Here is a 17,659-nt window from a genome sequence, read left to right as displayed (position 1 = left end):
ATACAGATTTGCAATGGAGCAGAAGGAACTGGATCAGACAAGCTGTGACCAGATGTAAGATCCCTTTAATTGGCATATGGCCAATAAATGGATTGTTCCAAACCAACACAGCACCTAGCATCTTTGAGCAGACAGCGATGACCAACCACAGTCAACCAAGATACTGGACAAAACTCTATCCTGGCTACAGTGCAACTGAATATCTCCCCATATGCTACATGGCAGTGCCGGGGAGGCTCACTGCCAGTGCCCCGTGCAGCCTGGTTCTCTTTAATAATTAGATGACCCCAACAGCTTACTTTTGCTCACCATAAGCCTTTGACAGACTTACTAATTCCTAGGAAGGATGGTCAAGCATGTGTCGCTGCCACACTGTGTCGCTGCCACACTATGTTGCTGCCATGTTGCCTCGTCACAATCATATTGGTGGAAGAGGAGCACTCAACCGTTTTATTTGTCCAGCTAGCCTCTGGTCTCATATCTCAAGCAATCCTCTTTTTTGCAGTACCAGACCAGGAGCTTTGCACGCCACCATGCCCAATCCAGGAGGGTGTTTGCAAGAGCCATTACTGAATGTGCCTATGAAACTCACAAATCTGCACCAGAGCAAATATGAACGATTTCTACAGGAAATATAAAGGCATCACAACCAAATCTTATACCATTTATAATTCTTAAATAAGTAATAATCCTTAGCTAAGTATAAATTCTTACAAAAACAAAGATTCTTAAGCGAACCTTTATCCTCACACATGGACCAATTTTTAAAACGTACAGAGCTGTGCAAATATCGTCTTTGGTGCCCTAGGCAAGTGATATTTTGCCACATTCTACACTGAGAACGCTCCCTTATTTGATACCTATAGGACAACTGGTTACCCCCCTTAACGGTGGCAGCCATCTCCGAAGCCTAGTATTGCCTCATTGTGTCACCGGAACTGACGATGTATTAACTCATAGGCACATAGTGATTTCTGTCCCAAGTACTGATTCTTAGGCCCTGGTTGCAAATGGCAGTTTCCTTTGTGATGAATATTGCACATGATAAAATCCGGTAGCGAGGTGTTTGAAATGTACTGTGTGCGATAGTTGGACTTCTTCACTCTAGCACCTCATTGGGTCATATTCTGTTCAAATGAAATCCTTGAAAAAAATGAAGCATTTATTACATCCAAACAAAATCCTTCCCTGTAAAACATATCAGTGTAACTCCTTCAGCAAGTATTACTGCAGATGTGTTGCTTTCTGAAACCATGGATATCTATAATCTGTATTGCTTTCCAAAGGTGCTCCTTGGCCAGTCTACTCCATCTCATGATTGAGTAAATTATTCAGTCTTGCGGTACCGAAATATGATATATTTGTAACCAATCAGGACATTGGAAATATGTAGATACAGTTTTCCACTCTTAGATGCAACCTCGGCTCAGCTTTATCCCATTCCTGAAAAGTCTCTACTTAGCAGCTCTTACGCGGTTCCTAAACTGCATTGAACCATCAACCCGAGCCTTTCTCCTTCATCTTCCCCAAAGCTAGCGGGTCTGATCAATCTGCGAATGTTACCCTCTTCCCATAAGGCTGAGCGCCTTGCCATCCATGTTCTCTGCTGCACTGTTTACAGAGAGAGAGTGAATATGCAGCATCAGCCTGGTCCAACTACGTAGCCCGAGAGGTCCTCCTCCAACACCTGTGCAATCAATCCCCTGAGTAGGCGATGCCAGATTAGCCTTTCCCCCACTCTACTTCCAGTCTCCAACTTCCACATGAAGTGGCAGCAGCTACCTATAGACAGTACAGTGAGTACATATTCTGCTTATGTAAGTGTAGTTTTGGAGAAAAGCAACGAGTCTGGCAACAATCTGTCAATCACAAGAAATGCTGCATAAAAGTTGTCCCCTGCAGAAGGGTATCAGTCTGAAATGCATTGGGCTCGCAGGAGAGGTTGAAAGATAACTGTTGAAGAATGCTCGTTGTAACCGGAGTTACACTGATGTATTATACAAAGAAGGATTTAGTTTGGGTGAAACACATATTTCATTTTTTTAAAGACTACCTATGGACAATACATGACCTAATGAGTTGTAAGACTGAGGAATCAGATTTTGTAAGAGAGCAAGTAAGCCATCTGGGATAGGGTTAGCGGAGCCTTGGGAGGGTGACACAAACCACTGTTTGGTGTGTGCAATCATCTGTATAAGCAAGTAGTTTTAGGTCTAAAAGGACATCACTTCTGGTGCACACAAAGAGATTAAAACTGGAATAATCAACAACTGAAGTTATGGTTGGAGGTGCCAGTAGGGTTTCAATAGTGACTCTCCAACGACAATATGCCTGGCAGGCCTCCTAAAGAGATTGTAGAGGTAATTCTTACAGGGCAAACCTTCTACCAATTGGTGTTGTCTAACGGGATATACAATAACAAAATCCTTGCCTACAGAGGTAATCTGTAAAATTTCTTAGAACCAAATATATGACTGTAGGCTTTAACAAGGTGCAAACATAATTCACTCTGAAAGGCCTATTGACTAGAACATTTGTATTTCATAACAGATAAATCAAGCCTCTAACCTTTCCCAGTGAACCAATAAAACCTAAGACTGTTATCATAGGCTCTTCATCAGAACTAACTGACAGTCCTGCATTGAGCATAAGCTTTCCCACATTGACGAATACTGTAAAAAAATTACGAATATATACACATTTACAGTTGCCAAACAATATAAAATCCCTCTAAACAGAGCTGATAACGATTATCAAAATTCAAATCTTCTATCCCCATGGTTTGTTCGAATGGGTCATGAACATCAAAACCCTTGCTTAATACAGTAATCTGTATTATTCATATAATAAAATATCTGTGTGGAGGCTTTAGCTTAGGTGTTATAACATTCTACCCATAAACGCCTATTACCTTTAACATGTGCTTTTTAAATACATACATCAGTCCTGCTGGCTTTGCCATAACTTTCACAATAAATAAATCAAACCTATGAAATATTTTAATTCTGTTCCCAATTAACAAATAAAGCCTATCAACTTGTAACCATAACCAACGCTAGCCTACTGAAGTGCACATAAATTGGCAACCATCATGCACAGTCATAAGCCTACTAGGGTATTCTGTCAGATTGCATTGAACGCAATACCCTGTAACAGATGTGATAATACTCCACTGTTAAAGGCCTATTGTCTTTAAAAAATGCTTTTCACATAAATAAGCCCAGTCTACTACTTTTTCATACATTGTCATAATAAACAGATCAGACGTACAGTATCAGACATAAATGTACCCTGTGAACCAACCAGGTCATTAGTTTGTCACCATAACCAACTCAGGTCTACTGTGTTAAGCATAAGATTCCCCACAAGGCACCCTTTAACATATATTCATAACATTACAAATGTATTCAAAATTACAGAAGGCACAACAAAATACTATCTATCCTTGGAGGCCCTAACAAGAATGATCACATTGCAAATCTTCTAGCCCCAGGGTTTGTCATAGTTGGTGACCATCAACAAATTCCTTGCTAGTGTAATCTGTGATACCATGTTACAAAATACCTCTCTCTGGGCTTAAGTAGAGAGTAACAACAATACACCTGTAAGTACCTATTACCTTTAATATATGCTTTTCACAATAAAGGTGTCAGTCCTACAACCTTTAACAATAACTTTTCATAATAAACAGATCAGACCTGTGGCTTTGATCGATGTTTTGTCACTATAACCAACTCAGTTCTGCTGTACTGAGCAGAAGCTATCCCACAATCCAAAACGTATAATGAAAGTACTCTCTTTTTACTGGAACTACACAATTTAAGTACAATCAAATGTATACTAGGGAATCAACATGTGGGCGGAGCCTAAGCCCCTCTCTCAGCAGTGTTTCTGAAATTTGTGTTTCTCTTGATCACATATGGTTACAATAGCTGCAATGCAAGTCAGCTCTAATAAGCATATAAATTGTATCTAACTTGCGCCACATCATGTAGTGCTTATGACCTCGCAAGTATCTTGGCTATTATATTATTGGAGAACAAAAATGTTGTGCTCCATATTCTGTCCTATAGCAGGCATTGCTTGTTATCATATTACTAAGTGTTACAGAAGGCAAGTTCTTAAACAAGAGCGGAATCTTAAAAAAGTATTCTAAAACAAGTATCAATTCTCATACAGGTACTTTTTAATACAGTGTACTGATTCCTATCCAATTACTGAATCTTACATATGTGTGAGTTTTTACACAAGTACCAGTTTATACACAAGTACTGACTGATATACTATACCAAACCTTACATGAGTACTGATTCTTACACAAGTGTCTATTCAATATAGCGAATCTTAAACAAGTTCTGGTTCTTGCATTAAGTGCTGCTTCAGACATAATCGACATATACCGGTTCTTACAAAAGTACTAGTTCTCGCATTCTACTTAGAGCATCTTTACGGGTATAGGTGGTATTTATCGCACAAGAAAAATAATAACACAATGGGGAACGTTATTTATCGAGTGCAATAACTACCACCTATTACGAGTTGTTGGGGATTAACATGCATATTTTGGTGTTCAACATGCTAAAACCTGCAGGATACAGTAAATACTCTTTGGTTTTCCCGCCAATAAGTTTTGTACCCCCCCCCCCGCCCGAAATTTAATGATGATTGAGTTATTTAACGCATCCAATAGTTATCGTATGCACTAAATACCTAAAAAAGTGTAATTCCTTTCAGTGCGTACACAGGGGTCTACGCACGGGTTGAAATTAACCGCCAAACTCGTAATCAGGGCCAATGTTTTAAATAGGAGCTGATTCTCAGGCAATTACCAATTATCAAAATGTATCAATCTTGCAAGGCGCTGATTCTTTCACAAGCAATGATTCAGGGCACAACGTAGGCCCCTGCAGCACTAAACCTTCAAGGGCACTCAACCTTTCATTGGAGCCCCATTCAGCCCAAAGACAATACATATCTGTGGGATATGGGAGACTCAGAGACCCCCTTCACATTCTGCAGGGGGCGGCATTATTTTGAGTTATTAATAATAATTTGAGTTATGCCACTGTACTGCACTTCAAACAAGAAGAGTTTTTAAACAAAGATAGTGATCCTCACATCAAGATGGATGCTTACAGCAGCATGGACTCTGCACTTAATGGTTTCAAAGCACCGATAAAGAACGGAGCATATTAGCAAGAACCTCGTTAAAATTATTGCTGTTTTAGCGGCAGGAAACTGCTGCTAATACGGCAAAAATGGGCTTGCTAATATGCGTTATAGAATTCCAATAGAAGCCCAGGTTAGATGTGCAGGACATCTAATCTAGGCTTCTATTGGAATTCTATAATGCGTATTAGCAAGCCCATTATCGCCCTTTTAGCTGCAGTTTCCTGCCGCTAAAACGGCGAAAATTTTAACGAGGTTCTTGCTAATATGCCCCTATGATTTATGTTTAGGTGTTTACTTTAAACCCCAGGGCTTGTCAAGACAGCCAGTCGAGCTAGGGGGAAGTGGAACCGAACTGGAACGGGGAATCGGGTCTAGTGTTTGTTGGTTTAGTTAAAAATCATAACCAAGTGGAACAGATTCCAGTCTAAAACTTCAGCCAGAACTAGAACCCACTTGCCTTTGCACTGGGCTGCTATTACTGCGCGGTGTCAAAGAATGATTCATGTGCGATTTATTAAACATGTACCTGTTCATTGTACTCCTATTACTGTATGCCACTATCAAATACCATTCTACACTTCACAGGTCCCACATGTACTCATAACATTAACGCACAGCCCCACATCCTCTACAACCCACACCACATGCATTATTCTGAAGTAGTGTAAAATACTAATAGTACAAAGCACAGGACAGAACTCACCAAGCGTCAATCTTCGTTATTTTGCAGTAATAAGAGTACAGTTAAAATGCAGTGGCACCCACATTTTACATGAAGATTAATCCTCTCACGTGACGTAAAAGTTCAAACTGCCACCAGCAAAAGATGTGCTGGATTTGAAGATGGGCCAAAGTGTAGGAGCTACAGCAATGAAGCGGCCACACCAGCACATACCTGCTTAATCTGCTATACTGAGTCTAATCAGTGACAGCTAAACTAGGCCATAATAGAACCATAAGGTCATCTGTATCATTGGCCTTGAAGGACATACATTGATTACCACTGGGACAAAGAATGAGGTTTAAGCCCCCCTGTATTGTTTACAAATTGCTCCATGGATTTGGCCCAATCCCTCTGCAAAAGAAGATCGAATGGTATACACCAGGCAGGAGCCTTCGCTCCTCTAGCTTTTCTGGCCTTTGTGAGTGGCCAAAGCTAGAAAAGCAAGAGAGGGGGGGAGGCAGCATTCATGATCGCAGCCGCTCGTTTATGGAATAATCTTCCAGATGCTTTGAGATCTTCCCCAAACTTATTGCACTTTAAAAGAAAAACCTAGCTGTTCCCAAAAGTTGTGAAACAATGTTTAACACTGTATCTCCTAGTAAGCTTATTTAATGCTTACATTGTAGGAATTGTTAACTCTTCTTCCCATGTAGTTTCATTTAGCACGAGGATACCTGTTAGGTGACAGGGCGCTTTATAAATTATATATATTTAATATAAATATAAGGAGAAGATGATAGCTCCATTCCCCTTGGATTATGCCCAAAGCAAACGAGTGAGCAACAATATATATATAATGCCCAGACTTGAGGCAGCCGTCTTCCTAGAAATGCTAGTCCACCTCAAGGATGAACTTGAACCACGACTAGACCTTGCTACTGCCAGCCCAACACGGCTCAGATTACTGCCAGTCTTGCATTTATGTGGTACAGGATCCTTCTACACGGGCCCTCTCAGCCAGCATTCAATAATATATTACAGCAGGTGCTAACAACCATCTATCTCATGAAAGCACAAACACATCACTCATCTTTACCACTGAAATAGTTACCGTGTATGGGTTTGAGACCAAATTCATTTAGCTTGCCATCTTTCCCAATGTAGTTAAATGTCCAAATTGCACGGCTGCAGAATTTAACCCCTGAAACTAGAGGTCAGCGGTGCCAGAAGCAGGAAAGAGCCTATGCATAAACATGAAGTGATAGTGATGCAAGCCTCACCACCACATGAATATTTGCATGTTTCTGTGTTCCCAATACAACATAATGATCCTCAGATAAAACTGCAAACCAGAAGTCATGGTGGCAAAGCACCACGTCCAAATTGGCTGCTGGAACCCAAAGAGTACACTTTTGTGTGCCTAAATGGGCCCACTACAGTTATAGACCAAATGTTACACTGGAGTAGTGTCCAGCAGAACATCATGTGTCCACAAAACATATAACCCCACTACAAGTTCCACAAGCATGTTGTCGTTCCTCCACAAATTATGCTCAAGCGCAGTTGTGTGGTGATATTATGGGCACTGCACATAATGATGGTGCAGTATACATGACCAGGGTAAAGATTATACATTAGTGACAAGCATGCAAAGATCTGTGTCCCTGACATCAACGATATCCACAGATATCAGACATTCTTTAAGACATTGGCCATTTAACGACATCTCTGAAATCTGGTACAATGCATCACACTTTACGAATTGAAACATTATAGATAGGACAAAAGATGTCCTGATAAACATGTTCAGACGTTTACACAGCGGGTGCTCTTCTATACTCCCTCTAGAAGGTATGCCTGATCGTAGTATTACGTTACATCCTACATCAGATTGCAATACAGTGGAATATTTCTTTACCACTGGATGATTGGCTTACCGTTGACATGAAGATGACAATAAAGGCACGTCCACATACAAGAGAAGGTATACAGGCACATACACTGACCTGAGATAGAATATCTTGACCTCAACTACAGTCAGAAATCATTACACATGCAAGTCAGAATCTCAAACACACAAACACATATTCAAGTGCCCAACAAACACTACATCAAAAGAGAAACAACTGAGAGTAGAAACGCAAAGATGAACTTAATCTACAGCTAGACAGTAATATAGTCCACATATCCTGAATTCACATGTGGAGAAAGGCAGAAGGTTTGAGTAGGGTAGTATTTATAATGGTGTATGATAGACAGCTAGATAATTGCTTCATGCTGCCTCTCCACCCAGCCGACTTAGCCATTTGGCCTAGCAAATAAGGGCAAAATGTCCAGTAATGGTTGAGTTGATGGAACTACTACAGCCACATGAGGTCCCCATCGGCTGGGTCCACTGTGGAGCAGATCTCTTTCCCTTCATCCACCTAGTGCCACCACCTCATCCATCTAATGCAAAATGCATCACAGCCATATGCAGTGGCATAATCAGTCAATGGATATTTCGTACTACTAGTTGCACTGTTGTGGTAAAAATAGTTGCACTGTACTGGCAGTAATAATAGAATGTGATGCATTTTCTCTTTCGTGGATATCTCAGTGTTTGGCTTGGAAGAATTGTTTTTTTTCGGAACATACACCTTTACTTTAAAAGGGGGAGTCGGGGTATTAAATATCCATGGCCTAGAAAATTGCTCACCACTTCCGCCACAGGAAATATTCACTTCCTCAACGTGCATTTACTGCCTCAGAATACACTTAGGCCAAGTGACCCATACAAAGTTGCCTTTCACTTAGAAAGCATGGAAAATATGTAAAGATTGCATCAAAGAGAGTAAAATTCGAAGGGACCTAAAAGGAACAATTTTGTTCACGTCGGCATAGGGTCCAAATGACAACTGATGATCTGTTCCACGTAAGTTCATGTATTTTAAAAGAAGTCAAATTTGCCATTTTGCACTGGCCAAACTTCACTCTAAGTTTATTTATAATTTCTTCTATCAGGAAATTTTCCTTTCAAATATATCATTTACTACTACTTAGAGCCCTTTAATGTATACGATGCCTCAGAATATAAACATTGCCTCAAAATATGCCCACTGACAAAGTATTAACTTAAGGAAAATGTTATATAATATGAACATGAGTACAGACATTTTTTTTTCATCCACCTGACTTTGTACAACGTTTTTCAACTCACACAAAACACGTTGTTTTCCAAAAAATACCCTTCACCTCAGAAAATACTCTCTCTGGCTGCACTTCATGTCTGCAATCACGCACACGTCCTATAATTTTACTTGTACTGCCTCATAATATACCCTTTGTTTCAACCAACAGCGCCCAGGTAATACCCATTTCCTTTGAATTTACACAATGCAGCAGATTTTAATGTCTGCCCCAGGAAATAGCTACTGCCTTAGAATGCAATGCCGACTTCAGAAAGTGCCCTATATTCAGTGTCTCAGAATGCACTGACTCAGACATTACTCTCTGCCTTAAACATATCACTGCCTCACAATGAAGCAAGTCCTCAAAAACTGGCTGTCTAAGTCATGTTCATTGCCTCTAAAAACTTGCAAAGCCTCTGAATATTCCTAATGTCTCAGTAAACATCTTGGTACGCTCATATGACACAGAAAATAAGCACTTTCACCTAATGTACATAATACTCAAAAGTGCTAGTTGACTTGAAATATACCCAATACCCCTTAATAAATTGGTGTCCCAGAAAACATTCACCATTTCAGTGACTACTTTATACTTCAGAAACAATACTTTTCTCAGAACTTGGTATTTACTCAGAAAATCCCTGTCTAGGAGAATCCCTGGTGCCACAGGCACAGATTTCAGTAACTGCATCGAACTGCATTCACTGTCACTGTAAAAAGCACCTGAGGCAGGAAATATTCGTTACAATAAATGTTTTAGAAATGAAAACTACTCGCTGCCTCAGAAAACACCAACTCGTTTATAGAACAGTTGCCTCACAACATCTCACTTCTGCAGGAACTACCCAGTACCTCACCAAACGCCACTGAAAATCCCTGCTGCCTCTGAGTGTGCCCAGACTGTACTCAGTGCCTCAGGATGTAATCACCACATCAAAAAATGTCCACTGTCCCATGGTATGCCCAATGCCTGTGAACGCAGAAATATACCTAGGGGTGCCCTAGTACTTGCTCAATGCCTCACAACATGCTTTGCGCTTCAGGACAAATTTACTGTCTCAGAAAATACTGAAACCTTCGCAATATGGTCCCAGATTTAGACACAGTAATAATGGACTAAGACAATACCACTGACTTATAAAGTACCCTCTTCATTGCAAGTTAGTAAAAACCCTTGAAAAACACAGAACCTCAGTAAATACAAGCTGCTCCGGTTATACCCAGTGGCCATAATACTTTCTGTATTAGGAAATATTCACAGCCTCAAAAATGATTCTAAAAATAGCTCTACTTCTGAAGTCATCACCCAGTGCCTCGAGCATGTCCAAGAGCCCAGAAAACATCCCATGTCTAATTATATATCAACGACAAACAATGCTTCAGAATATGATGCCTGCGTTAAAATATGTAGATGCACTTGAATATATATTAATTACCTCAAAACATATTCATTACCTCGACATATATATTAAATGTTTCAAAAATATATAATGCCTCAAAAACTGCCCACTGCACCAAAATAGTCAAACTCTGAGAAATTCTCAATGTTCACAGACGATGTATCTTACAAAATACTTCTAGCCTTAGAACATGTGCGGAACCTCGAAAATTGTGTGTTGTCTCAGAAAGTGCTACATTCCTTAAAAAGTACTCACTTCCTGTGAATGCAATAAATGCCCACAAGTATACTAACTGCCTGACAATATCCTTAATGTCTCAGGAAAACCTTTTGCCTCAGAAGAGAATCAATGCATCAGAAAATAGTAAAGCTTCAGAATTTCAAAACTTCCTCACAACGTGCAAACCTCAAAATATAACCACCACCTCAAAATGTATCCGTTGGTTCAAAACACCGTGCCTAAGAAAATATTCTTTAAAACTTCCGATTTATTTTCAAACACATCCACTAACCTTAAATATATTGCCTCATCAAATGCCTTAGACAATAATCTGATGTCTTTCAAACTACCCAGTGCCAAGAAAATACCAAGTGACTTTGAAAATTAACATTTCCACTGCCTTAAATGCACCCCAGTTTCCGATTGTACCCCATACAACATCACGATGTACCCACAACGTCGTGTTGGATTCAGAGATTCAGAACGTAACCACTGTCTTACAAAATACTGTATCAAAAAATGCACAATGCCTTATAATTTAATGTCTAACAAAAAACGCTGGATTTGAAAGTACTGCATCACGAAATACCTGCTGCATCATTGCCTTACACATGTATTACAGTCACACAATATACCCACTGCTTCACGGTGCACCCAGTACCACCGAATACACTCCCTGCAGCATAATGTACACACTGCTTCAGAATGTATTCTGTACTCTGGATAATCCAATTAAAATAAACAATAACATATTATATTGTAACGTTTGGGTAAAAGCATGGATCTTTAGAATTAGACGAGTCTGGAAGGATAACACCATTTAAACATTTTTAAATGTATATGCTACAAATAATCACCCACATAGTTATAAACTACTAACGGAAGTGTCAACAATGTTGTCTTGAATGGTTCCTGGCGTACCTTTTCTCTTGCACACAGTGCACAGAAATCTATTTTCCGCTTCTGTTCTAAATAAATTATGTAAAGGGAACATACATTCTAAAAATAAATGTGAAAAACAAAGACATTGGTTGATTGAAGCTATAGGTTCACCGATTGGAAATAGTGTGTGGGATATAATATATAAAAGGTTAGCTACATCTACATTAATTTTGGGATTAAAGTAGACACATTAAATGGTTATTTTAGAGTATATTGGTTAACAATTAAAATTATAAAATTGGGTTTACAAGACTAGAAGCCTAGAACAATTGCTGCATTTGTTGAAAAGTAACTCCGTTTTAGAAAGAGACATTGAACCGTAGGATGTTGGTCCTTGGTATGAAACTAGAATAAATTCTTATGTTGATATGTTGCCATTATTTTGCTCCTAAAATCAAATTTTCGCGTGCTGTGCATAATTCGAGCCCAAACTGTGGTTGAAAAAAAACAAATAATAGGAGAATGAAAGGCAGATGGAATTCCAATAGTTGAACATCAAATTTTAGAAATATCCCTTCTCTCCAAAAAAAAAGAACGTTTAATTTAAAAAAAAACTGGATTTGGAACACAAGAATGAAGGACTCTGGTATCATGTCAATGACACACATAGTAAGAGTTATAATTTAATTTTGTATTTCATTTTCCCTAATTCTTTACCTATTGTTCGCATTGTCCTATATCGTGCAGGTTCCTGGCGTGAGAACATTTTTTTATTATGTGTATTATTGATTACTTAGACAGAGATTAATATATAGAAGTTGTATGGCTAATAGAAGTTCATGTTTTGATGCCCCACAATGTATATTTTTTTTCGCTCTTCTGCTTTTTGCTTATTAGACAAAGCACAGAGGTTATTGTACTACATACTACTTTAAATGTTACATAGGGATATATTTAGGATATTCTCAACCTATTAAATATAATATTCAAATCAAGAATAAAATCACTGTGCCCGATTATACTGGCGGGCTAAGAAAACGAAAAGACCTGAAAAGAAAATCCATAGCTTTGTAAAAAATCAAAGTTACAGAATTTACTGTTTCATTAAATACCCAAATATTCTGCATTCGGTAGGGGCTTATCTTGAGGGTCATGTCATGCTGAGGAATGAGTGATCCATCAGCAATGGGTTAGAAATAATTGGCAGCGACAGAGAGAGATAGAGGATCAATCAGTACTTAATTTGAGCCCGTGGTTTTCTGTGCTTGGCACTGGCACTAACATGTCAACACTGGCCCTTGTTACAGTTCACCACAAGGTGGCACTGTTTGTCTAATTTCGAAATGAGCATAACAACAGTTTTTAATAATTCAATACATTAAAAACAAGTAATCCTTGCCATCCAAGACATTCTTATAGCTTTGGGTGGCATGGAATAGACTGAATTGTTACACTTGTAGGAGCGTGATCGTTAGTAGTTGTGTTGGTCATGTCACTGACAGAAGAAATGGCTGGTGCAAGCTACAGTGGCCTTCTGACTAGGACCCTGGCACTTATTATTTTACAAATTAACCAATGGCGGTCAATGTACTGAGGAACGTAGGGCAAGCAACAACTGGTAGAGATTTTAAAAAAGGGGGGAAAAAATAAATACAGTACTTATTATAGCACTTCTGCTGCTTTAAAGTGCAAGCCTAAGAGAGACTGGAAAAGCTACACGGAGGCTCAGAACTACATTGTATGGGGAACCAGGACCAAGAACAGAAAGATCCACAGGAGATAGAACAAGTGATTGGATAAAGAGTGGCCTGGAGCAAGGACCAGCAATATCACCAGATTAAAAAACGGAAAGCGGGACCTAAGGTGAATGGACTGAGACAGCCAGGGCAGAGAGTGATAGAGATAGAGAGAGAGCTGTCTGGGGTGGGGCTCTAAAACATGCATTTTAATGTAGAATTTCATAAGTTTCAATTACCATCTGATGATATGAGATATTAATTGCATTTTATCTACCTGCAAAGTAATGCATTCAGCACGGTTACTAAAAACGATTATAGGTGGCTATTGGTTTGTATTATGTGCACTCTTTGGATTACATATGCGTGCACTCAAATTATAGTGCCTTTATTCCCCTGAAAGCATGCTTAAATATACACAATGTTACTGCTGCAAGGATACAGTCCATCTACGGGGTGTCAGCCCCCTGCCCAACTTCTCCCAACATGCATCACCATTTTCAATTCTGGAGGTGGTTAAAAGTGTGAATACACGTTGCTCCTCCCCTCTGATTGGTGCAACTGTCCTGACCCTGCTCATATATGATGCAGGTTTGGGTTCAGAAACTGGCACTCATGTTTGGAGCCAATTTGGAACTGCTGCCCTGGGAAAGCTTCTGTGGCAATTCCTCGGCTGATCCACAGTGTCAACTCCCTGACCTTGGTAGCAAGATTAGTCTGCTCTGAGACCATGGCTGCTGTGCTTTGTTGTTGTCCCTCAATGGCTGAAAGAGTCCTGTTGAGGAAGTGCCAGCCTGCCCTATCAACATAACCTTGCAGAAGAGCCTTACTGTATCTGACTGCAATGCCCTGTGGATCAGCTGCCCCCAATTGGTTTCATCCAAAAAGTGAGATGAAGGCAACTCTGCCATCTATTTACCACCTGCCCTACAACAGTTCATTTAGGTTAGTGTGTCCAAACAAGCTCTTGTGTTCCTCTGCGAAGGTGCCACGAAGCTGTGGTGTCTCATCTTAGTATCTACACTGCACGCTAGATCCACCGATAAGAATGGGTTATGTGAGCCCCTATGCCAAGAATGATACACAGCACTAGACTGTAGGTGCAAGGAGATGTAGGTTGTAGCTAGGTAGGTTTCTGTATATATTGAAATTATTGATACATACTAAAGAACACAGTCAAATATTACAGAGCATTCAATTTTGCTGAAATGTTGCAATTAGACTTTGGTTATTTCTTGTGTCCACACAGTGTCACCAGCATTTGCAGAAACCCTCAGGGACAATCCACGGTGTGATGTAAGGAGTTGGATAAAGAATGCACTGCTGTGAATTGTGTATGCCAATATTGGATAAAAAAGCTGCATTGAAGACAGGCATAAAGTCCTTTGCACAGAGAGACTGTGAATAAGTAGAGCTGAGAGACATTAGACCCAAAGACACAAAAAACCCTGAAGAAGAGCAGGGGACCCAGGGCAAAGGAAAAAAAAGGAAGAGAGATATCAAACACTAAGTTCAAGGGACAGAGAGTACATGGCCAAGAAACACATTCCTATGGCTAAGAAAATAGACCTGCGGCCCGTCATCCAAGAAATCAAGAGACAGGGAGACTCAGTATTGTAGAATAGAAGGTCCTAGGATCAGAGGAAACCAGGACCAAAGAAATGAGAGGCAGAGAAACACAGGGCCAAGGAAGAGAGTGGCATGGCAACTGAACAGGCAGACGCTAGGCCTTTATGGTCTCTAGCGCAGAGGCAAAGATGGAGGGAGAGAGATGAAAGGACAAGGGACAGTACAAACCTAGAACCAAGAACCAAAGGTAGAGAAAAATGCAATGGAAAGAAGGAGCCATGCTCAGAAACCACAAGACCAAGGCCCATCAAGAGACTAAGTAGTCCATGGTGAAGCACAACAAAGCCCAGGAAACGGGGACATGGTCCAGAAACAGACAACTCCATGGGCAAGAGACTAAAAGACTTACAAGCAAATGACAGCAGAACATACACAAGAGGAAAGAAACCTCACAGTCAAGTAATGACGAAACAACTAACCAAGGACTGAGAAACTTTCCCAAGCAGCAGATAAACTGATGACAGAGACCAGTGCCAAAAGACAGCAAAACATAGTCAGAAGGCAGACAACCCCATGGCAAAAGACAGAGAAATCAGGATCCAGGGATATCCCTTCCAGGGGCAACAGCGATCAAAAAACACATTACTCCCAAGGGACGAGATCGGTGGTACAGTGTCACTGGGCAGAGGCGGAGACCAGTGGCAAGGGCTGAAGAGCTCGGTGCTATGAGAAACATCAGGTCCTATACACCGCTAGGAATGTGGAGAGGGGGGCAAGGAATAACATAACATAATGGCGAGTGAAAACAGTAGGGACAGGCCTATGCCAGATTTTTCCACTTGTTGCGAGATGTGGGGACCCTTTGAAAAATTATATTTTCAAGATGGAGACTTATGTTTCGAGTAATTTTCAAGGGGTTCCGCTGGGACCTGTAATGCTGGGTGTTTAGGGGGCTTGAACACACAGAAGGGCTGATTCTCACTGACACTTGTGGTGGCGCGGATCTCATGAGAGGCCACAGCGGGTTTTGGGCGGAGAGTTCACTTCACCTACCTCTTCTGCACAGGCTTTTTCCTCTTCTTCATCGCATATATTCCTCCAGAGGGCAACATGGTGGACTCCGCGGAAGCAATGTTTCCTCCGAGATAGCGAGCCTTCCTTCAGCCAGCCTTCCCGCCCCGGCCTGATATCCACTGAAGCGACGAGGAGGTCCGGGCACTCCCTGGGACCCTGGGCCGCTCCGTGCCAGGGGCTGAGGGTGGCGATCAGCGAACGTGCATTCCACCGGAAATCTTTGAAATAAATCCAGTTTAAAGAAAACGGAGGGTCGGTGGCGGTCAGAACAGAAATTCTATTAAAAAAAATAATGTAGCCTGAAACCCACGGGCTGGTGCAAGCTACGAGGGGAGATACGCAGCAGCGCGCGTCACCCGAAATATACCCACGCCGAGAATAAAGTCTCCACGAGAAGAACTGGGCAAAAGCAAGACAAGCTGGTTAAATACAGTGAGCCTTGTGCCAATCGGAGGTTTGAAGCCTGGCAACAATGTGATGCAGCCTGGAAGAACAAGGCTTCGAGGCGCCTTCGGGCCCGGGAGAGCAGGTGGGAAGCCGGGCACAGCGCTCGAGCCACATCCGGGGAGCCCGACTGGCAGGTCGGTGGGTGCCGGGGCGAAGGGGCGTGTGCACTGCCGCGGAGCCGGCCGGTGGGGCGGGCCAGATGTCACCTTGAGGGCCCGCTCCGAGCGAAGACACGCGAAAGGACACCGAGAAAACTTTCAGGGAGCCGAGCCTTCCAGCTGGCAAGACGAGCAATTCATTCCAACCTCCCCTGTCCGCCTCCCTCTCGTGGCCTCCTCCTCTCCCCTCCTCCTTCCCTCTTTTCCTCCCCTGCACTGCCCTGCCGCCCCCTTTCTGCCCTCCCTACTCCTCTGCCCTCCCTGCCCCCTCCCCTTTTTTTTCTCCTCTGCCCGCCCATCCTTCACAACATGATACAATCTACTTTATTGGCACGACAAGTCAGACAAGTATTGCCAAAGTAAATACATGGCAGCCCCCCACCCCCGCCCTCTCGTCTTTCCCGCTCTCTTCTCTCTCACCCATCCTCCACCCCCCTACTTTCACCCTCCGCCCCTGCAGGGCCCCCGGGGTGCCCAGGGGCTGCCCCCGCGCCCCTTCATACGTGTTCTCAATGTGTGCGTGTGTGTTTACTCGGCTGGCAGGCGCGCGCTGCCGGAGTTGCACTCGAGCCGTGACTGAGCGGCAGAGGCGGGCGCGAGGCGGCAGGCCAAGGTGAAGGGCGTGCTTCTGACAGGACAGGCTCGGTGCTCGTACAGTGGCGGCCACGCCCCCGGTGACGACGACATGAATATACACATATATACATCCATACAGCTATACAGTATGTTGACGCCGCCTGCTGCTTTGCCTGCTATTGGCTCCAGTGGCAGTGACGAGAAACACCCCATGCCCTACGTTGGCGCATAGCGTTCAGTTTCTGCATCATGGTGGCTCTGTTGTGTTATTTATTTTGTTATTATTTTTTTCTTCACGTTTCAGGTCATTTGTATGGCGCAGGTGATAATGCTGACAGGGTTTACGCAGTCCACGTCATGCAGTATTTTCTTGGACTGCACTTGTGGCCAATGGAATTTTTTTATTCCGCTCTATTAAGTATGTCCCTGGGTTCATTACTTTGGGGTCGCGGAGCTGCACACAGGTCACATGAGTGTGTCTATTGGGACACCTGACCTGCGCAGCTACTGGTCTCTTCCTCTTTCCCTTTACATATTAAGGCGGATCTTAAAACGAGTTTCATAACTTGCCCGGCTCCTCCCCGCCCCACCC

At 42.0% G+C, this 17,659-nt stretch overlaps 1 protein-coding gene across 1 annotated transcript in view; it reads right to left on the bottom strand.

Annotated features, from left to right (window-relative positions):
- LOC144823154 (uncharacterized) overlaps positions 1-16,669 on the bottom strand; it is a 291,146-nt gene extending 274,477 nt beyond the window's left edge. Inside the window, exon 1 of the mRNA XM_078681420.1 lies at positions 15,866-16,669. Within this exon, the coding sequence (XP_078537546.1) occupies positions 15,866-15,924 (59 nt within the window). The 5' untranslated portion in view covers positions 15,925-16,669. The remainder of the gene's footprint in view (positions 1-15,865) is intronic.
- Positions 16,670-17,659: the final 990 nt, after the last annotated feature.

This window comes from Lissotriton helveticus, chromosome 3_1, assembly GCF_964261635.1.
Source record: "Lissotriton helveticus chromosome 3_1, aLisHel1.1, whole genome shotgun sequence".
NCBI classification, from domain to species: domain Eukaryota; kingdom Metazoa; phylum Chordata; class Amphibia; order Caudata; family Salamandridae; genus Lissotriton; species Lissotriton helveticus.
Note: the sequence above shows the minus strand (reverse complement) of the source record. Positions and strands in the feature narration are given on the sequence as shown.